General features: G+C 39.4%; 1 protein-coding gene across 1 annotated transcript in view; it reads left to right on the forward strand.

Moving 5' to 3' along the window:
• The window catches only part of SERINC5 (serine incorporator 5), a 54911-nt gene that overhangs the window by 10681 nt on the left and 20046 nt on the right, over positions 1-24184 (forward strand). The window contains exons 3-7 of the mRNA XM_085848628.1: positions 3815-3993; positions 8976-9058; positions 11366-11459; positions 12695-12906; positions 22376-22471. Of these exons, the coding sequence (XP_085704754.1) occupies positions 3815-3993; positions 8976-9058; positions 11366-11459; positions 12695-12906; positions 22376-22471 (664 nt within the window). The remainder of the gene's footprint in view (positions 1-3814; positions 3994-8975; positions 9059-11365; positions 11460-12694; positions 12907-22375; positions 22472-24184) is intronic.

Here is a 24184-nt window from a genome sequence, read left to right on the forward strand (position 1 = left end):
TCCCTTCTTGAGGCAATGTTTTTTTTTTGTTATGGCCGGATGCTCTTTTTGACGCCAACCATGGTCATCTCTTACGACACACAGGGATATGGTACACCTATTCTAACAGGGGCATACACCGGGCCCAGTACACTGGTACTCATTTCACTGACCTCAGAAGGATGACAGGCTGAGTCAACTCCCTGGTGTTGAGTCAGTGGCAACAGGGCTCAAACTCAGGACCCCTCGGATCCCAAGCCAGCCACCCTAACCACTAAGCCAACACCAGGCTTTTTAAAGCTGTGCTGATCATTGGATATTGGGAAGCATGTTATAAGAAGTGAATTCCAAAGTGAGACGGCATGAGTGAAGAAAACATTCGCATAGCATTCCGTTCTACAGTGTACGGATGAGTCTTGCTTCCAAACACTCGTACAGGAGGAACATTTGCCGTGAAAATATCTGTGGAACAAACCAAGTGTGGTGACTGACTTATGGTGGAAGAGTTGAACACTTCTCCACACCACGTCCAATTGTGGCAACGGTACTCCATGAGGGAATGTATGGTTGTCTTGCACAAGAACAAGACAACACCAGGAGGTAAATAACACTGTGCTTGATTAAAAACGACCAACTTGCTTGGAAGCACACTGAGCACCACCAGAAATTTATTTTTCCCCAACTGAGGTTAGGTAAGATGTCACCACCAAGAAGATGAAGTTCAGATTATTCTGGTGAGGTTGAAATACTGCATCGTCACAGAAGGGAAAGACTTGTTTCGAGTGCGAGACATGGCCAACAATTTAGTTTTCTTTTCATCGAAGGTTACCAGCTTGTCATGCCTCCACTTCAATAAATTCTCCAAATCATTATCCAGTGAAACACCAACCTCATTACGAGTAGTGTTGAGTGAATCGGCTGATGTACAGTGAACTGAAGAGTCCCCAACGTACATCCTCGTCACGCACCGACCTGTCCACCAAGTTTCTTCCGAATACGTCCACAACTTTTTGAGATATCCTGCACATACAGGCAGACATGTATGGGTGAAAAACAGTTACATTTCAACCACTAGAGGGGGGTAGTTCAATGAAATCATTGCCAGATTAGATCGCTCGCCCGCCATCATCGTTCCGTGCAAAATTGCATCTGAAGTACTTGAAAGGTCCTGGAAAGCTACGCTTGCTCTGGTTTTACCAACCGAAGGATGAGAAATGGAGGAATTTCCTTTCGTCAGTGAGTAGTATAATAGAGTATACAACATCAACAATGACGAGTTAGTCGTGTACTTTACTTTACTGGTCCATTACCATGTTTAAGTTAACCGTAGTCGTAGACTGACTAACATCAACATTGTTTAATCCAAACGATCAACGAGTTGGTTAAATCATCCATCGTTTCAACATTAAAGTGAATAATTGTATAAATAAAAACGAGTTTCATTTACATCGTGAAAAGTCAGACTCCTTTTAGGAAGCCATTTTAACACAACACCTATGTAATGGGGACCCATTTATTGTGCCATGATCAACGCAGTGCTTGTGATCCTTTCAGTGTCAGCAAGTTTTCTGTCCTAAATATATTCATAACTAGCAAGGTTAACCGGTGTTTGGGGGTGAGAGGGGACTGAGAAGGGGGGGGGACAGGAGAGCTGGCCGAACAGAGGGGGGCAGGGGAAAAACTGAGAAGGGGCAGGAGAACCGCCAGAGTGGGCAGGGGGACAAAAGAGCCTATGAGGCCCAGGGGAGCAGGAAGGTTTATTTAAAATGGTGAGTTGAGGTGATGCCAGTGGGTAAGTGGGGTCTTAAGTGTCTTGTGGGTCTTTGGGGTCTTGAAGAGTACTCAGGGTCTTCAGTTAATAATGTAAAGCTAGTGCATTGGAGCAAGGCCTTTCCACAGAGTTTTCACTTTTTCATGAACACACAAAGGCACATCTGGGTTCTCCGAGCTCAGTTGTCCGGAATGGTTATAGCGGACAAGCTTTGTAATGTGGCCATCTGATTTGTACACACTGAATGTGGGGCGCGCAGTCTATTTGGTGGATGTAAGTCGATGGGGAAAATATAACCTCCATCCATCTTCGGTGGGCAGAGCAGAGGAAATAAATTAAGCCATAGACTTCATAAAAGTGGGGGAATTAACTCGTCCATAATGACAGACTTTTGCTAGTGTACATATAATATTTCATTTTGAAGCCAATAAACAACATTTCATTCACATCTGAAAAGAACATTTCGCACATACTCCACAATTCTCATCATAGCTCATAACTATTCACACACGTTGCCATCCCACACTTTGTGGTTAACTCCCAAATGTTCTGAGGGCAACAGGATAGAAACGAAAATGCTACCTGTAAAAGTAATCCCCGACATTGCTCTTATTGGAAAAATATGATGTTTGTGATACCAATGTGTCTCTCGTTTTAAGTAGGTGTTATATAAATCACTACCATATTTTTTTTTGCCTGATAAGTCGATGTGGAGCATAAGTTGAATTGTTTAATTTTCCCATCCCCCCCCCCCTCTCTCATTCATTGACGAGTCAATTTGGAGTTTTAGTCACAGTGAGATCAATTACAATAGTTAGCAAAACAGTCACTGAGTCATTCAGGACAACAGAGGTGTTCATTCCTCCCTGAAACTGTCACAAAGCCCTACTTGCAAGGCCATGCATATTAATGAATTGCTTTGTGGGAAGTCCTTTCAGATAAATTAGCAATGTAAATAGTTTTTCATCATGTTTGTCATCACATCGAGGTACAGTATTTAAAACAAGCTGCAGAATCATCATCAACCCTGGCTCATAGGACATTACATTTTGTCGCAGTTTGCGACTCATTAATATAAAATGAACACCTGACACATTGTTATGCAAGCACTCAATGTTTGTTCACCGAGTTTTGCAGCCGTGATTAGCCTTCTTGGTGTTCTCACCACAAGATTCATCTTCGTAGAAATACTGTTTAGATTTCCCCCGGCGCTCTGACCACACCATCCCTTGGCACCTCGGTGATGACCTTCTCCACTCCGGATTCGCTACTTGGCCCATTTGATAGCTAGATCGGAGATTTCTCGATTTCAGATTCAGTGCTTGACTTGCCAATCAGGACAAGGGGGGAAGGAAGCACCATGTCGCTCTTAGTTTACCTCCGCTTTTCCTTCCCAACTCACAAATTATTTGAGCAATCCGTCCGCGACACGGAGGCCTGCTTCTCCCTCCCTGTAACACCCCCCCCTCCACCACTCAACACCCACACCTCTCCCGTCCTGACAAGCAATCTCGGACCTACATTCTGGTGAGTACCCCTCCCTGTAACTGTTCATTTAATTGTTGATGTGTGTATTTAATTTGTTCTTTCTGGGTTTATTTTATTGTTCTCTCTACTATTTAGCAAGGTGAGGTTAAAGTTATGTTAGGGTGACCGAAAATGTTCCCTGGGAATGCATCCCCCCCCCTCCCCAGCACTTTTGAGGAACGCATCCATGACGTTAAGTGGAAATTTGCTGTAGTGTGTTTTAAATTAACAATTATATAATTTATTTCAGAAAATATCACACTTTGCAATTTTTTTTTTTAATTTATGCAATTCCATGTCTTAAACCATTGATAAGTTAATTCTGAGTATGTTGAAGTCCAGGGGGGGGGGTGTATCCGTAAAACCGTATCGATTTGTACGCCAAAAAATACGGTACTTGTGATTAAATAACGCATTTAATTTTACAGAACAAAGGTTCATTTTGCATGAATGAATGTTATACAATTGGGAGTTTTTTTGTTCTAAATGTTAATTTCTTACGAGTATTGCTTCATCTACTTTTATTCTGATTTGCAGGTTTTCTTTTACAATGACTTCTGCAAAGCTATCAAGGCAGGAGAAAATTGTGAGATTTTCGTCGGGTATTCTGCCGTGTATAAGGTCTGCTTTGGGATGGCTGCATTCTTCTTCCTCTTCTCACTGATTCTCATCAATGTCAAGACGAGCCGGGACTGTCGGGCCTACATACAAAATGGGTACGAGTTGATTGTGACTGGAGCCACCGTGGTGCAGTGTGTAATTGTGTTGCGTGCTCTAGCTGGGTTTAGTGACCTTTTTTTCATTGCCTGGATGGGTTAATAAACCACCACCTTCATGTCGAAGCAAAGTAATTTGCATTTCATGTGAAAGTGTTTTTTTAATCGAGTGGATCCCTTTTGCCCCACTCTTTTTAGCTCGCCTGTTCGAAGAACAGAGAGCTATAGCGATACCCCCGGCGTGAGCGTGAGCGTGAAAATGTTAAATTTTTTGGTGCAAGTTATTTCCTTTCTAATGTTTTTATCTACCACACTAATTTTACTGATTACAATATACAAATACATATATTGCTTTGAAATTATTTGGATCACACTTCACTGCAATGCTTTATAAAAAATATTATTAGACTAGTCTTTTAAAAACGATAAATGTATAAACAGGCGAGCATTGGGTGGCTTTGACACCAACTCTCTGGTTATAGATACTGTTTGCCATCAGTAAAGTGGAATAGCATCGATCTTGTTGTTTTTTTTTGATGTCACATGCTTTTATTACATGCGAAGTCCAAGATTCACATGTATATCCATTTCTTGAGTATGTTGTCTTTGTCTGTCGGTAATCTACAGGTCACATTCCTGACCAATACTTGTGGAACTTAACCAAGATGGGCGCACCACACCCATTTTCAGGAAAACACAACTAGATCATGAAATAAACCTCCCACCAATATTTTTTCAGGATCGGATCAAAACCCACGGAGCTATGCTCGGGACAGGCAGACAGACAGATTTTAACTCTAAATAACTGTCACATAAGAGCTAGTCTAAAGTTATTATTGCCTTTGAGGTCAAAAGGTCAAGGCAACAAAATCATGAAGTTTTCATCTGTTCTACTTGAAATTTGAAAATAATTTGTATTATTCAGTCACTAAATTGGTTCACCAAAATCAGAATGATCAATTTAGCTGTTATCACATGTCAACAGTTTCCATGACAACAATTTCACAACATTATCAAATGGGGACTTCTAGTAATTTTATTGTTGCCGTATTTCAAAAAGTTTTCAACATGGTATATAAAATTTGGACTTGTACAGCTTATTTGTACATATGTGTAGTGTATGTCCATTAAATTTTGTCAAAAGTCAAGGCCATCCAAAGCATGTAAAACACCGATTAGGCCGCAGTTAGAAAAATCTATCGGCCAAATTTGTTTTGCATAACATTTGATCATGTAAACCACTTGATAGGTCAAATTTCAAAATTTGTTTCCATGGAAACTTTTTATTTGGATTCCTTTCAAGTATCTTGCTATGCACAACATCTTTCTTTTTACTTGTGAAATTGAAGATTTGCAAGCATATTGATTGGTCTGGTCTGTTATTCTGTCTGTATGTCTGTTTGTTTATGTTGATTGCCTTCAAGTCACAATTCTATACTGATCTTCACGAAACGTAACTAACTGGTCAAGGTAGTCAAAACTGAGAAGCCTATTGTTTTTGAGCTCGAAGGTCAATACTACATTCGTCCATTTTCATCCGATTGACTGAAATTTGAACAGAATTGGCATAGTGGTTTCCTGAATTTGTTCACCAATCAAAATCTATAAGCCTATTGTTTCTGAGATCCAAAGGGCAAGGTCGCAGCAACTGATTTTGCAAGTACTGGTCGATGACCGCCTATTTGTCTTTGTTTGTCTGTCAGTCACCTACAGGTTGCAATTCTAGACCGATCTTCACAAAATGTAACAAACTGAGAGAGCTTGTCAAAAGCTAGCAACTGCTTTTGTTGAGATCAAAATGTTGAGGTCACAAAATCATCAATTTTCATCTGGTTGACTTTAAATTTGAACAAAATTTGCATATCGGGTCACTGAATCGGTTCATGAATAAAAAAAAAAACTAGAAGCCTATTGTTTGTGAGGTCAAAAGGTCAAGGTCATATAACATCATTTTCTTCAGATTTACTTGAAATTGGGTCAATGAATTGGTTCACCAAAAATCACAACTGTCGATTCAGCCATTTTGAGATGTGCACAGTATGCATGGCAACATTTTACCCCATTATAATCAAATGGGATTGTTTTTGTGATATTGTTGCTGTGGAAGAAATGAACTTTCCATTTCCACTCAGGTTCAGCATATAAAGCAGAATGTTTAATAACATTATGTACATGCACTGAAGGCAGATGTTTGTTTCACAGAAATCAAATGTAACAGAATACATGGATAGTCATGTTTACAATGGGATCCTCTCAACTGCAGCATTTTACCAAAGTTCAAATAATATTTTATGAGTGAGGAACAATGTCTTTATTCATTCACACTTTGGGCTGGCAACACCAATTACATATGCTTAAAGAGGAAATTTCTTTGACATTGCCATGACTTAGTAGTTTTTCAATCGTACTAAAATACGCAATTTGGTGTCGGTCTGTCTGACTGTGCTATATTCAATCGTTACTGATGTAATCTCAACCAAACTTGACAGGAGGACAAAGGGTATACTTTGGAGACTGTAGCGACTTCATTTGCCCCCCCCCCTCTCCAAGGGGGTTTTCCGCCTTTGGTGACATTCGTGTTAAGGTGTTAAGATAGTTAATCATGGCATTTTTGTCAAGGCTGCTTCTAATATCGACAACAATGATAATAGTATATGTGCATGGCTCACAAAGTGGGTACACGTACTGTTACACAAAGGGCAAAAAAAAGAAGTTTAGGGAAACATGAAATGCAACCCATGATGTTAATCTGCATGTATTCGAATAGCTAAATCTAAATTTTTAGACCTGCAGCACGTCCGGTTTTAAAGTTACGTCCAGTTTTAAAGTTACCACTGAATATATACAACACCGTAAATACACGTTCGAATTTCGAGCTTGGCGTCAGCGTTATGTACGGAATCAGATGAAAAAAACAACGTAAATATTATATTTTGGGATAAGAAGCAGATAATTTTTACTCTGCCTTTTTAAACAGGCTCAATATGTGACAGGAAAAATAAAAAAACAACACATTGTGAGAGAGTCCGATGTTATTAATTACAAAGAAAACGCAGACGAGTTCAGTAGCAAAGAAAGCCACACTTGTAAGCGAAAAATAACGTTAAAATCGAATCTATTTCTTTCAAACTTTTGAAAATAATCACTTTAAACATGAAAAGAAAAACATAATTCTTACCTCTCAGATCCTCACGAAGCACCAAAAAAATTCTAGCGTTGCTTAAAATGAAGAATTATCAGACAAATGCGAGTCACCTCGTTCGGCTCGGCATCCTCACGCTGGATTCGTATGTTACGGCTCTCGCAAAGACAAGGACACGAAGACAAACGCTGCGCTCGACGGCGATTGGAAATGTGCTGACACGCTTGCAAGTGCTTATTATATCCATCAATCGGGGAAGTTTGCAAGACGGCAAGATTTTCTAATGCTAGCGTTATTTGCGTCCGACGAGAGATGATTCATACATAACGGGACTGACACGAAAATCAAGACGGGATTACTTGCGGTCCGAATTTTATTTTTCTGATGACGATTTTGATCTATATTTTTCTGCCGTTAGACACTGTCATATTTCCAAGAAATTAAGGGAGATTTGGAATAAAAATCATAAGAAACATTATCAACACTGGACTCCTTATTTTTCTCGATGCAGTGGACACGAAGCGTTATGTACGAATCCATTATCTCATCAGATAGGGTAGATGCCAGAAAACCCGAATAGGGAGACGGAACATCATCAAAACATAAAAGAGACACCAAAGTTCACATTCTGAGTCGCCACACTCAAAATAACTGTCACATAAGAAACGTACAGTAAAATTAATTTTTTACCAATCAAACTAACATTTCTAAGGTTAAAATACCCATATTCTGTTGCTTTAATTCATCTTTATTAAAACGGGGAAATGGAGAGTATGATATTGCCAGTTTCTACAGGTTCCCCAGGATGTCCACTTTCATTTCTGACCATTGATGGTTTATCTAAATACCTCATAATAGTTTTATGTGGAATTTACCACAAACATACCACAGCATACCCACTTTGTGAGCCATGCACATATGCCTGGTGCTTGTTTAATGGTTAGGGTGGTGGGTTTGGGATCCAGATTCCTGAGTTCAAATCCTGCTCAGTTGTCGAATTAATACCAGGTGGGGTTAACTCGGCCTGTCATCCTTCCGAAGTCGGCAAAGTGAGTGCCAGCTTGCTGGTATATTGTGTCGGACTGGCGACCCGTCCAGGATTGTGCCCAATTGCCAAGGAGACTGCTTAGGCAGCACCAACGCTCTGCACAGAGTATGGTCCCAATGGATGGATGGATAATAGAATGGCATGAGTGTTTGTTTTTCAAAAATAATAGTAATACTCATAATATCCTCCCCTCCCCCAAGTGTTTTTTTTCCTCCTTGAACAAGCCCGTGTTAATGTGTATAAATAGCTTATCGTGGTGTTTCATGGTGCAACCCTACCAGAATTAAAAAACACTTATGATTACCTTTTCAAACAGTCACTACTGCTGTTTAACCTGAAAATGAAAGGTAGGAAACCTGAGATCTTGAGGCATTATATGTTTATTGCATCTGTTACAGACTAACGGACCCGAGCCTCGATCTACTGTAATCGATATGATCTTTCCTGCTGCTCCCTTAGGGAACGGGTGCACCAGTATGTCAAATTGAAACGCACACTGCTTATTTGTACGTATGTGTAGTGTTTGAGTTTAAAATTTGGTCAAAAGTTAAGGTTAAGGTCAAGGCCATCTGAATCATGTAAAACACCTATTAGGCCGCATTTAGAAAAATGTATCAGCCAAATTTGTTGTGACTCACAACCAATAATGTAAAACACTTGATGGGTCAAATTTTCAAAATGACCAAATTGCTGTTTCCATGGCAACTATTCTTTATTTGGATTCCACGAGTACCATGCTGTGCATGACGTCTTTCTTCTTTATTTAATTTTCTATCCCTCTTTTGCTTGCAGGTTCTGGTTTTTCAAAGTACTCATAATGGTGGCGATTTGTACTGGAGCCTTTTTCATCCCAGATCAGGATACATTTTTGAGAGGTAGGTTGGTCAATCTTGTTCACCTTGTTGTCTGTCCCTGTACAGTCATTCCTGTACACAAATAAAGCTGTTTGGTGACATCAGAGTACTGAGAACTGTAAGCATCAGCTTTGTCTTAATCCTAAGCAGTGACTGATCCCAAGAGATCCCGTTGTAATGCACATCATGTGACCTTCAACTTCGCTTTCGTATGACTCATATTAACAGCAATATTGCAAATGAATGATCTGAACATGTGCAAGAAATTTTTAGTTTCACCATACTTTATTTGGTTAAAAAAATATATTAACGAACATTGTGGATTATAAATGTGATTATATCTTGTTTTATTTACATTATCTTTAAAGTCTGATCACATCAATTGATCTAATCCGAAGGACATAATTGGATTCTAATCTTATTTCAATCGGCCCTCATGAAATTAAAAAATGTAAGATTTATTTATTTATTTTACTTTTTCGAGTGATGTATTTGAGATGCATTCAAGTAAAGCATCATAAGTTGATCACAGCTTTCCTACCTTTGTAGCGACAATGACTGTCATAGAGGCATGGTATAAATACACAACTGTATTATATTTGTTACTGGATTTATTCAGGGATAGGTATTGCAGCCTGCTGTCTTTTTGTAAATACTGTACTGTACTTATTGGGTTGTGGTGCTATAAATCCAGTAGGGGGTGGTAGTGTAACGTCTTCATTCCTTGGCGCATCATTGTAAAATGGCTTTTCAATTATAAACTGAAGATTTGATTTTATCTCCTGTAAAGTAACAAATTTGCATGTGGACTTGTCTACATTAAATAAATGTTCATTGGAGGAGATTGTGCACGCATGATATCACTTGAGAGGTGATTATAGGTAGTGTCATGTCAGGATTTAAAAGAAAATTTAAAAAATAGGGCAGCTTTTTGAGGGATTCAAAGTTTTTAATGTATTATTCTTCCATCCTTCTGATCCTCATGATGAGCTCTTTGACCAGTGTGCTACAGGTGGTATAAATCTTGCCAATGATCATGAAGGCAAGAATGGCTTTTTCCAACTTTGGAAAGTGAAATTTGCAAGTACTTGATGAAGCAACCACGGACTTGCATCCTTTAGGAAAAGGTAGACTTGAAGAGCTGAATTTCCGGAGCATGGAAAAGTAATTGTAAACTACGGCAGCACTCTGTAGAGCACATACCTCCGCCAGGCTGAACATTTTACGTTTTGTATATCGTGCAATATATCATTTTGGTTACATCTTTCAATGGTGAAGAATCACTTAGAAAAGATAAAATAAAAATTCTCGTATCCAGATCCGGATCTTCACCAAGATCGAATCAGTTCTCCCTGGTCAAACACCCGACCTGTCTACCAACTTTCATCTAAATCCATTCATAACTTTTTGGGATATCCTGGTCACCGACAGACAGGTGTGAAAACGTAACCTCCACCCACTTTCGGTGGTGGCGGCGGTAATTAAAAAACTTGTATCTGGATCTGCATCCAGATCTTAATCAAAATCTAATCGACTTGCCCTTGTCACACACCCAACTCATCCACCAAGTGTCGTCATAATCCGTCCACAACTTTTTGAAATGTCATGCTATTTATCGTTTTTGGCCCTATCAATGGTGAAGAATCACTTTAAAAATTGTCTTGATCTTCACCAAAATCTAATTGATAAGGTCTTGTCACGCACCCAACCTTTCTACCAAGTTTTGTCCAAATCCGTCCACAACTTTTTGAGATATCCTGCTCACAGACAAAACCAGACTTGAACATGGGTGTGAAAACATAACTTCCGTCCACCTTCGGTGGCAGAGGTAAATATAGTGTGTAAATCCACAGGTTTTTGTAAGGAGCATTCTATTACATCTTGTGTTTGTGAACAAAGAGGAATGGATTGAGGAAGTGGGAAGGAGGGAGGGTGGGCAGAGGGAGAGGGAGAGGGATTAATTTGTATTTGTGAAAAGGAAAGCATGGAGGGTGACAAAAAAGCGAAGGTGGTTAGAAGGTAAGAGGAGTGGGAATAGGGAATGTATGGAAATAGAGAGGGAGTGGGGTCGTGGGAGGGGGCAGGTGAAGGTGTCAAATACTCTGCCACTTTTGCATATGCAATATGTAGATGATCTCTCGGTATAACTTGATCATTGTTGCTGACTTTTTGCATCCATGAAAGAAAACCCCTTGCTTTGGCCTTCATGCACTATTAAGCCATCATATTTGCTTCCAAGAGCTTTTTATTAATGGTATGTGCTAGGATGTTGTCCAGAATGATGTGCAAACTGCTCCTGACACCCACCGAGTGATGTGATATTTGCAGTGTGGCATTACATTGGAATTACCGGTGGCTTCATTTTCATCCTGATCCAATTGATTCTGCTGATTGAATTTGCTCATTCCTGGAACAAGAACTGGTATGAATTTAACTTGAAGCTGGAAATGCAGATTTTATTTATTTATTTATTTACATACTTATTTTGTTGGGTTCACGTTGTATCTATATTTTCCAGTGGGTGCCTTGTTTTGTTCACTGCATGAGCTTTATTTAACCTTGTGGAGGGGCTGTTTCATTCCAAGCTCCACCCTGACATCTAGAAATCCCCCCAAAAAACAAACTGCAATTTTTGGGGTTTTTTTATTTTGTCATTGTGTCCAAAGAAAAGTGACACAAACCTTGGGCAGGGGTTCTTGACTTTCGTTTGGTCATGGGGAGAAAGGAGAAAGGGAGGCGGGGGGGGCGGTGAGGGGTTCGACTTGCATTTGATAGGGAGACTCTTGCAGTCGGTGCTGTCTCCTGGCCTGTTGGGAATAATATTGGACGGGTCACTACTCGAATGGCTCAATCATCCCAGCAAGCTGGTACTCATTTTGCCGACCTCAGATGGATGACAGGATGAGTCAACCCCACTTGGTTGGTATTAATTCAACAGCCAAGCAGGATCCCAAGCCTGCCACCCGAACCATTAAGCCAACACCAGGCATGTCCAATGAACAATTCCTTATGATTATGCTTACATCTCGATTTACTCTCAACTACGTATTAAAAGTTTACAACTATCATCAAAAACGATTAAAACTTGATTTAAGTTGTAACTTAAATACCTTGCAATAATTATTTCTCCAATGAGTGTTGTTTTTTGTTTTTTTTGTTTTTTTTACAATAAATACTGATTTGTGGAAAGTGACCTATCTGGGTCCTTGGGAAGAAAAGACCAACAAAACAATCTACCTCTGACGCATAACGTGTTATTTATTTAAAGATTTGGAGAAGGCATGAGAGTTTGATTTTTTTTTTCTTTTTCTTTTGGAATGCACTTCTTGACCTCTGGCTCTGGTTGCTGCTTCTGCAAGTATACCTCTTTGTCAGTCTTCAAGTTGTCTGCCAACTTGACTGATGGAAATTGATTTTGCTGCTGATAACGGCACGTGCAACCAAGCGCAGATTTTGCAGTGGAAGCATTTTCTTTGTCATTATAGATCAAGCTTTATCTCTTGTGTTGATGATGTTGCCTGTATATTAGAATAGGGATAGCCAGTGATGCTTTGTGTATATTTGCTGCAGGTAACCATAAATGTCATGTCTATGTTTGACTTGCTGAGAATTTATTTTTTATTTTTCTTTTCTTCTTCTTGCATTTCTGCTCATCAGGCTTACAGGAGCTGAAGATAACAAAAGCTGGTATGCTGCATTGGCTGCCGTTATGTTGCTCTTCTATGTGGCTACCATCACAGCTTTTTCCTTGTTGGTCGTTTACTACACCGATCAAGACGGCTGTGCCCTCAATAAGGGCCTCCTTGCCTTGAACTTCATCCTTTGTGTTATCATTTCTGTGCTGGCCATCTTACCTGCTGTACAAGAAAGTATGTTTTACTCTTATTTTTCACATACATTTCACCCAATTGTCCCAAAAGTTTACGTTGAGCAAACCGAATGGATATATAATTGAATAGTTGTTATTGACTATTACAACACAATTTGTGAAGTTGAAACTTGAGTCACACATTTCTCTTTCATTATCTTGGAGTGAGACTTCTGAGTGCCTTCACAAGCCCAGTCATTTGTGGTGGTGGTTATGGGAGATCTGATAGCTGGACCGATAAGCAGTCACACCATTTTTTCTGCCATGTTTGCCGTTACATCAATATATCTTTCTTGCTGGTGACTTGAATTTTTGATAGGCTAAAAAATCGGTACAGATCATTCAAGTAACGTTTTCTTGGATGCAGCACAACATGAATGGAGTTTCAGATAATATGGGAACAGGATCTTGGTGTGGGCATATTATTTTTATTTATATTGGGCGAGGGATCATAAGGTGGTAGTGGGTAGTAGACTTTAAAACCTGGAGGGAACAGCACACAGGAGACATGAAAACGGTTCTACTTGTGAGAAAAGAGATGAATGAATAAAGGTAAGCATTGCACTTTGACTTTGGGAGGATAAGAACTGAAAGGGTTCTGATATGATGAGGTGCGTGTAAAAGATGAATTACAGAAATAACAGTGGGGGGCAAAGCTTGAGAAGACAAAAAAGAAAACAATAGCAAGCTACTAATTTGCTTCTCGTATTTGTATTATCTGTTGGTTTTTGTGTTTTGACCCAAAGTGTAAATGTTTCCCACTGTCTCCACTGTTTAGCATCACGAAATGAGTTTCGAGAGTGATGACATCACAACCCCAGCCCAAAGTAATGAGGTCTCCTCCCTGACAGTTTACTTACAAATATATCTATAAATGTTGATTTATTGTCATGGTCTCATGGAGTGATTTTTGTCTGGTCCAAGGGTAGTTGTATCATAACCTTGTAGGCCCCAGTTCTCTGGTTGTGGTTCAAAACCAAATAATTTTTTGCCTGAAAAAGTCAATTTGTTTAGTTGAATAATAGACGTTTTTTTTTTTGGAAATTTTTTTTTTGTTTCTTTGCTGGAGCTATGGTGGCAACTAGGCTTGTTTTTTGTAGGTTTATTGAAATGGACAATTTACAAGGATTTAAGGCACAAGAGGAGGCCATTCGGCCCATCATGCCTGCACCATACCAATACCAGATTTAATCAATCCGTCGATAGCCCTTCCTTTCGTGTGCAGCCTTTTGGCTGCTACACTGGTACTCATTTTGCCAACCTCAGAAGGATGACAGGCTGAGTCAATCCCCTGGTATTGATTCAGCAGCCAACGGGGCTTGAACTCAGGACCTTAGGATACCAACCCACCACCTGAACCACTATGCCAAACACCAGGTTATATTTTAAAAACATTTTTTGTACTTCTGTACTTTAAAAACAAACAAACATTTTTTTTTTCAAATGGAGTATACAGGCAACCCTCTATATTCACGAATTTTGTGTATTCCCGAATTGGTAAATGTATATGGATTCCACATTCGTGACCCATGTATTCTCGAGTTGGTGGTGAGGCTCCACACCCCTCAGATCTGCCTTTCCACCAACATCAGGGACGTGTGGGGAGGTAGGGAGATGTTGTTACAGTACTGTATTTGTTTCTCGAACCGGAAACACTTCGCTGCTCCTTTCAACTCGCTGTTGTTAGTTTTTAACCACCGTTAATCATGGCCTCCAAACAAAATACGAGTAGGGAAGGTGAGTCCACTGGAAAGAGGCAGAAGAAAGTGATGAGTTTAAATGAAAAAGTGAATGTGTTCGACAGGCAGGGATGCGAGCGGGTTCGCAGTGGAAATGAATCTTCCTTCTGATGTCCCTCATCTCCATCTCCATCTCCATCTCCCCCATCCCCCCCCTTCACCACACATTGTTCTGTGTACTGTACTGTCATTTATTTATTTTAATCATTGTTCTTAAATATTTACCATGTTCCCCCGGTTCATTCTGACTCAGGAACCTAACTCCCCTTTTCCCATTAAACCAAGATATTTGTATGTGCAAGATTTACCAAGAATGTCACCCTCATGAATATGTAGAACCGTTTGTACTTATTGTATGTACACTTGTGTTTAATTATTCAATAATTTCTGTCTTTTTCTTCAATTCCCACTGCCATTTCTGAATAATGCCAACAATTGAAAGGAGTTTAACAGCAACATGTTCAAACTCATGTTTTTGGGGATTTTAGCTCGCCTGTTCGAAGAACAGAGAGCTATAGCGATACCCTGGCGTGAGCATCAGCATCAGCGTGAGCGTGAGAATGTTAAAGTTTTTGGTGCAAGTTATTTCCTTTCTAATGTTTTTTATCTACCACACTTTTTTTACTGATTACAATATACATATGTTGCTTTAAAATTATTTGGATCAGACTTCACTGCAATGCTCTATAAAAAAATATTATTAGACTAGTCTTTGAGCGTCAGCGTCAGCTTGAGCGTGAAAATGTTAAAGTTTTCGGTGCAAGTTATTTCCTTTCTAATGTTTTTATCTACCACACTTTTTTTACTGATTGCAATAAACAAATACATATATTGCTTTAAAATTATTTGGATTAGACTTCACTGCAATGCTTTATAAAAAAATATTATTAGACTAGTCTTAAAAACGATAAATGTATAAGCAGGTGAGCATTGGGTGGCTTTGACACCAACTCTCTGATTATTTATTTATTTTTGAAAGCTGAAGGTTCATTACAGTGATTGCTGAGTTTCAAATGCCAAGTATATGGCCATGGTTCTTCTGCCTCAAATACTTTTGTGCAAATGTTGAATAAGACGGGGATAAAAATTTGAGAACAAAATTCTTATAACGGTGCATAATTTTCCACAATGATGTATTGCCAAGTGGCAGGCTTTGTTTTTTTCTATCCAGTGATGATCCTGCATGAAACATGGACATCCATGGTGTGAATGCAAGATTTGCACCATCAGATAAAACTTGTACAATACCAGCCTGGAAGACTTGCACTGAATTACTTCAGCAATAGGCTAGCTAAGATGTGACAAAAATTCGTTCCAGACAGGAAACCTACTGTATGGTTTTAAGCATAGTCTTGTAGCTTCAAGCTCGAGTCTGCTTCTGTGAATCAAACTCAGGGCATTTATAACATGAGCTGAAACCCAGGCTTTGGGACTCAAACTTGCACTTAAACCTTTCCTTAGATATTACTGCGCAAACCTTGAGACTTGACACCAGGGACCACTTTTTTAGTCTTTGCTGTTTGCCTTTTGTCTTTAGACTTTAGAGTGGTATAAGCCAAGGGGAGCAGAATTTCTTTGAGGGCAAAAATCTTGAAAAAGGAAATTCATATACGGTGCTTTTTATGGTAGTGAACCCTTATAGTGCCTGGGCAGGCTGTTTACTTTGGTCAGTTACTGACTGAAAAGATGCACCAAATTTTATTTTTTATTTTTTTTGCATTGCACCAAATAACTGCAAATATATCCTTTCTGTTTTTTTATTTTAATTTTTTTAATGTATCATCTGAATATCTTGGTAAATATTCGACCAATTGTGCTAAATATGGGCTCAAATGAAATGACCATAGGTACACTTTCATTATCATTTGGTGAGGTTATTTCTTCCACCACCAAAGGTGAAGGAGGTTATGTTTTCACTCCTTTCTGTCCGTCTGTTTGTTTGTGTGTAGGATATCTCAAAAAGTGGGCAGATCCACATGAAATTTTGTGAACAGGTTGGGCGTGTGACAAGGATGACCTGATTAGATTTTGGTGAAGATCCGGATCCGAATCCGACTACTAGAATTTTTAAGTGATTCTTGACCATTGACGTATAGGGCTCAAACGATAGATAGCACAATATCTCAAAAAATGTATTGGGCCAGATATGTTCTCGTGGATCGGGCATTACGGGGTGGAGGTATGTGCTCTACCGAGTGCCGTTCTGGTTCTATTTTATTATCTTGCCAAAACGAAGTTTTTGCAAGATATGTTAGTCAGCTTGTATGTTTTTTTATTTTTGGTTTGTTTGTCTGTAATCACGTATAAAAAATTCTTCAGAGCACAGTTATCATTGGAAATTTTTGTAACTTCACATATCAGAGGCCTATAGAGGTTCCTTTCAGTGCACAAAATTTTGTAGGTCAAAGGTCAAGGTCACTTTGTCGCAAATCAGGGGAGTCGACGAAACCCTTATTTTTTGAGTAATTTTGATCGGATCGTCTTCAAACTTCATGGGAATATAGTTCATGGTCTGGCGCTCACTTGATTAATTTTTGGTGGCGATTGGCCTTGACCTTCATATGTTTTTATTTTTTTTAATTTTTTTTTTGGTCTGTAATCACGTATAAATCACTCTCCAGAGCACAGTTATCATTGGAAATTTTTGTAACTTCGCATATCAGAGGCCTATAGAGGTCCCTTTCAGCGCATAAAATTTTGAAGGTCAAAGGTCAAGGTCACTTTGTCGCAAATCAGGGGAGTCGACGAAACCCTTATTTTTTGAGTAATTTTGATCGGATCGTCTTCAAACTTCATGGGAATATAGTTCATGGTCTGGCGCTCAGCTGATTAATTTTTGGTGGCGATTGGCCTTGACCTTCATGGTTAGCGCCTAAGGTCAAACATATTTGACCCCAAGGTCAAATTTTCAAGTTTTTGGAACCATATCGTTTAGTACCTCAAATTGAACACCTCGATGAGTGCTTTCTAGATATGTCAAGCTTGAGACATTATGATGTCATTTGGTGACGTTATGAGGCAAAAGCATATTTTTCATGGTTACTCTGTAGAACGATTCTCATCGGAATCTCTCGTAGGCAGATATTCCTCAAGGAGTCGCTCCTGGTGGATAGCAGCTCTATTCACCTCAGTGTGACCTTAAAGAAGTCACATGTGATCACCTTTTGGCAAGATACGGGTCACCCTGCAGGTGACATTGGTTTATTTTTATATTAGGTCAAAAACTGGAGAACGCTCCAGAGTTTAGCGAAGGCTGGGTATAGCAATCTATCTTTACTATTGCCAATGCAAGGCTAAGTCCCTGCACAAAGTATCACCATGCCTCACCTTTTAATTCTCAGTATCATGAAAAAAATTATCTGGAGATAAATTTTGGGTGGAAATAAATATTTGGCAATAAACAGGAAGTTGCAAATTGAAGAAGAAATGGAGGCTTCAAATCGAATTAAAAAGAGGCAGAGGAATTGCACAGATCATCATGCCCGTGATCAAAATGCAAGTGCACCAGTCAGCTGCACACCAAAAGGTCCCAAAAAGTGACAGCGTCCACATGCAGGAAGATTATGCAAATTAATTGTGATACTGAGAATTATCAATTGTATCGATTGATGGTAGTGCAGTGCAGTACACTACCACCAATCGCTACGTAACTCTATGTAGGCTTGTCAGATAGGGTCGTCCGTTGCTAGGATACGTGCAGTGTCTTATTGCTGTGAAAATTAACTAGATACAGGTCAAATTGGAATTGGCAAATCCTTTTTAGGAAATTTTAAGATCTGCATCCTATAGACTTGCGAGGACAAAACTATTGGCAGTCAAAGAATATGATGCATTTTAGAAGCCTTTTACACTCTCTCTCTGCAAGTTCAGCAATGCCGTTAGGCTTTTTCTGGCATTCGTGTGATGAGGCACTTTCTGCCCACCTAATAAAATAAAACAAAAAATAAAAAAAATAGAATGGTGAAAGGCAGGGAGGCAAAACTGAAAGTTATAAAACTCAGACATTCACAACTTTTGATCTCTGACTTGTATTTCAACTTGGAGAATTAGAAGGCTTGTTTTTCTTCAATTTCAAGCTATTTCTCAATGCTAGGATTGTTCTAAATGCTCATGCATGACTTGCACTTAAATTGACTGGCTCGATGAATTGCTCTGCATGTTAAACACCACAATAAGAGTTTGGAGATGGACTGAGGTTCACAACCAGCCGAGACAGCTCAGATGTGAGTGTACATACCTCTAGAGCTAGGCTATCCTCCAAGGCATATGCATATATATATATATATATATATATATATATATATATATATATATATATATATATATATATATATATATATATATATATATATATATATATATATATATATATATATATATATATATATATGAACCACAAAGACCCACACACCTCTCTCACCTGAAAATGGAGAGAGTAATCAATTAGCTCTCACCTAATGAATTAAACCAGCTGGCTGGGATTATATAAACAAATGGACTCATCCCATGATCTTCCAGCTGAATAAGCTGCATAAAGCAACCATGAAAGGTGACCCAACATAAGCCCTTTGCTGTTTCAAACCATTCCCAGAGTTCCCCCACAGCTGTAAAGACATTCACAAATGCCACATCGATGAGAATCCCAATGCTACACACCCCCTCACCTGCCAGACCTTTTTCATTGCTTTTTGGCGAATCATCAGTGACAGCGCAGACAGAAATGCATACAAACGAGGCTCCAAAGCATGCTGCTTCAGCTAGAAGAGCTTGGAAGGCGTCTATCTATATAATCATAGTCACCTGGGTTGATTGATTAGGTGAGAGTTAATTGGTTATTCCCTCCATTAACAGGTGAGAGATGAGTGCGTCTTTGTGTTTCATTTATATTTTTATTGCTTTTGGATATTTGCATGTGGCACCTCTTCTGTCATTTCAAAAGTGAATGTTGAGCTTTTCAAATGCAGTGCAGGCATAAATGGGAGAGAGACAAAAGCACTGACAGATACCATGGTTCGCAATATGTAAGATGATTTCCCTTCCAAGGAACTTCAACACAGAAAGAGACCATTCGGTCCATCAAGCCTGCCAAATGGTTGCCAACCTATGACTGTTTTCTTTTGTATACAGTGCAGAGTCAAGGCTTGTGGAAGAGCTACAACACTGAATGGATCAGGATGCAGATAGAGATAGAGATAGAGATAGATATTCACTAACAGCAGAGTAGAAGAACAAAATAGAAGGAGACTTGGACAAACGATGGCTGTGGGGAGGAATGTGGTGGACAGCGTGGATACAGAAGGAATCTTCTTCCCCCTCTTCCCTACCCCCTCTCTCTCCACCCTCCCGCTCTCCTCCTCTCTCTATATGTCCATGCTCTATCCTTTTTAATGTTGAGTGTACTCTTTCCACAGGGCATCATTGCTGTTGAAGCAGCTTTCTGAGCAAGGGTTATACTGGGTTGTTTGCCATTGCCTTCCCAGCAGTAGTTTGGGCAGGATTTTGTAATTTGGCTACGTTGCCAGTGATAGCTCACCTACACTTTTTAGTAAGGACATCATGGGGATCTTTAATGTCCAACAACGAATGTTGGTAGGTTGGAGACCCAGTTTTACGTCCATCAGTGGGATGGCACACACATTGATGAATAACCCAGTCTGTGAAACACCGGGATGACAGTTTGTACCTCGGCCAGCATTCAAACCCAGGCTAGACAAGTTCAAGGAGAGTGTGCTTACCTCGAGGCCATCCTGCCGGCCGTGCTTGTATCTTAACGTACTATTAACGAACAAACCGCAATTCCATGTTGTATTTGTATGTTTACAATGTATCTCGGTTGGTATCGTGCATTTCTTCTGGTCGAATATTGAGCCTTGCCTGCGTGCGGAGGTTTTCGGAAGCGGCCGCCGGAAACTGGAAACTGGAGACGGACAGACACCACACTTTGCATTATATAATAGATGTGCTTGTATTAGCCACAAGCCACAAATAAAATGTGCAGGAAATAGTTGGTGGATTTTTTTGTGCAGTAAATAATAATAATAATGATTGAAGTAATCAACACCATTTACATTAATGTGAAATATGGCACAATAAACCATAATAAAAGTTTCAAATTGGTGAATATGTGAAAATTAGTTTTAATCCACTTGTTCCCTTGCTTGAAAGTCGATTAGTGGGTTCAGAATGGCACCAAGAAAGCAACATTCAACAGAACAGTGTGTGTAGATCCAAACTCTGTGAGATGAATGACACATTATGAAGAAAAAAGCAGAAAAGCTGAAGATCTCTGACGATGGTGTGAGGTACACTTTACAACACCTGAAATAAATGGGCTGGTACAAGGTAGGAAAAGGCCAGGAAGACCCAGAAGAACCTTCCAAGGCAAGACAAGTACTTGAAGTTGCTCAACTCCTGTGGTAGAAGTAAATCAAGTCGGTAGCTGACAAATGAAATGAGAGCAGGCCTGAACAGTCGGCCAGAATTTTGTACGTTCAGGCTTTTCTGTATTTTTTTTTTCTTGTAAAGATCATATTCGGGTAAAGTATTTCAAATCTGGTGCTTTTACATTAAAACTAATGTGATCTCACTCCCCAAGACTGCAGACTCGGTGGTGTACTGGTTAGAGCATCTGCTCTAAATCTGGGAGGTTCCCGGTTTGATGAACGCTAGTCTTGTCATACCAAAGACTTAAAAACGTGCTGCTTCCTTCCTTGTTTTTGATGCTCAGCATTTGAAGAGGATAGATCATGGAAACCACCAGATGTCCTCACGGCCTCTCCTGCATTAAATTTCCTTGTAAGGGAACTTGTTACTCACATATATTGGGTCGTCGATCCAGTCGAAAAAAATATATATATATATATATATTTTTTTTAATTTTGAAATTTGTTGTACCCTTATTATCACTTTTTCCGTCGATATGTTTGTCTGTCTCTGTTCGATCCAGTGCTCCGTTAATACAATGGCGATTTCGATGAAACTTGGTTGGCAGGTTCATACCATGACCAAGTTGTGTGCAAATGAGAACCGTTGCTATGGACACCACCGTTGCCTAGCAACGGGACTTTGGAATTTTTTCAAAAATGATAAAAAAAATAATTTTTTCAAAAATCGGGCCACAAGCGACTGTGGGCAGTACATTTAACCATATTGTCAAAAATTTCCAGCCAGATCCTATGAAAACTGTCGGAGAAGATAGACTTTGAACCCTGGTCGAAAACAATAAAAAAACAAAGTTCGTTATATCTCATATTACGAGTCAGATATACATGAAACTGGTATGGTAGGTTCATGGTATGTCCTAGTTATGTGTGAGACAGAACCGTTGCTATGGACCCCTCCGTTGCCTAGCAACGGCCGAAAAACCTCTAAATGTGGGGGTATTTTAACGAAAAAACAATCTGCAGCATTAACACTTGAAGCTAGAATCATAAATTTTCTTGTGCTTAATCCTCAAGTCATTCCCCATCGAACGGGCCCATCGCATCAGGTTATATTGGGTAGTCGACTACCCATGTCCACCTACCGGCTTGTTTTATTATTGTTGTCTTTTTTTTCTGCAATCATCATGAACATTTATGCTTTAAATGTTTTACCTTGACATTTCATTTCACAATTTACTTGTGAAAAAATAAATAAATACCTTACCTACTTCCCATTTCTATGTAATTTTTTTCTTTGTATTCCTTTGTATTTTTTTATTATCAACATTTCACTTTGGTCTACTCCCAGGACAACCACGTTCTGGCATGCTGCAAGCCTCCATCATCTCTTGCTATGTAATGTACCTTACATTCTCTGCACTCAGCAGCCGCCCTCCAGAAACCAGTAAGTTTGCTTGAATCAAGGCCTTGCACTTGATTTTGTATGATCCTCACTTCCCACCTCTTCTTGACTTGTCTTGTGCTCTACTTTGTCTGTTTTGTTCTTCTCTCTTTGTGTCTCAGCCTCAATCTTTCTCCAGTTTGTCACTTTTTTTTTCGCAGGAGTATGTGATAAGATGCATAATGGGAGTTTTTTTGCTTTCAAGGGAAATGTGTATAATTTCCAAGACTGTACTAATATTTGTTTGATCTGATAATTCTATTTTTAATTTTATCCTTTACATCCCTGTATACACTGTATACATTCCCCCCAAAAAAATTTTCACACTCATGGTTGGTATGGTGAAGCCTTTAAAATCTTCTAAAGGTTTTTCACAGCATTGTGTGGGGTTTTTTTTTTCAGCCTGAGTGTTCTCATATTACCTCGGGCGTAGCCAGGCTGAGGCAGACGAGGCAGTTGCCTCTTCGCTCATTTCCTGAAATATGATCTGGCGTGAGCCCTCTGGCTATCTGAGCTTCCTGGGGAGTAAACTATCAAAGCTACCCGGCAGTGCTCTGAATACTCTTATCTCCACGCCTATCAATACCTCAATAGGTCAATACCCCCCTAATATTACACAGGAAAATAAAATTATCCCTATGTTTACTTTCTTATTGCGCTACGCGCACCGTCACATCAACCAAGTTCCCCTCTTTTCACCTCATCGCTTTTGGACCTCTGGCTACGCCCTTGATTACGTATAAAAATAAACTGGAGACACTTAAGTATTACACATAAAATTATGAAAAGGAGGTCTGTGTGTGTGTGTGTGTGTGTGTGTGTGTGTGTGTGTGTGTGTGTGTGTGTGTGTGTGTGTGTGTGTGTGTGTGTGTGTGTGTGTGTGCGCGCCAGATGATATATGTTTACCCAGGGGTCCCAAGGGTTCCTGCTGTTGTAATAAAAATGATACTGTTGGAAAGTTCATAATCGATTTACTTGGAACAAAAAATTATCTATTTAATCATATATTTCCATTTCAAAAGCCTGTTTTTCCAGGATTAAAGAGGAAGAAGTGGTAATGGGAGCTTAATGCAGCACTTCCAACGGTAACATTTATTATCCTGTGGCAGGAGGAATCCTTTTGAAGACACGGAAGGAGCATATACATGATATGTAATACATCTCGAAGCGTGAGAAAGTATAAAACAGTATCTGGAAGAAGCACAAACAACGACGGCAGCAGTGACAACGATGACGTGTTATAAAAGATCCCTTTTTCACGTGTATCACTTCATTTACATCCTCGGTGACATTCACAGATAGACATGCAATATGTTTTAGTAGGCCAGCCAACATGGAATATTACACTTTTTGGGGCATCGCGTGTTAATAGCAGGCATCCATGCCAGATCAATGAGTCGTAGGATAAAGAAAAAGTGTGGGTGGATGCCACCCTGGATTCTCAATTTTTAGGTCATTTTCAAGGTCATAAAGGTAAAAATGACAAAATGATCATTTTCCTTTATTTTGGCAGAATTAAAACATTTTTGGTGCCAATATCTTTATGTATTCTTCTGTTTCATGTTTTCATACACAGACAACGAAAACATCATGTAAACTTTTGAATTTACATAAATGCACAAAACAATGTAACGTAAAACTGCAATTTCGAAATGCAGTAGTCTGAGTACCTATTATGTTAATCAAGTTTCTCATTGGCAGTGAACCAAGCTGGGA

Source organism: Eptatretus burgeri, chromosome 12 (genome assembly GCF_056783735.1).
Source record: "Eptatretus burgeri isolate ZD-2024b chromosome 12, Ebu_testis_v1, whole genome shotgun sequence".
Classification (NCBI taxonomy): domain Eukaryota; kingdom Metazoa; phylum Chordata; class Myxini; order Myxiniformes; family Myxinidae; genus Eptatretus; species Eptatretus burgeri.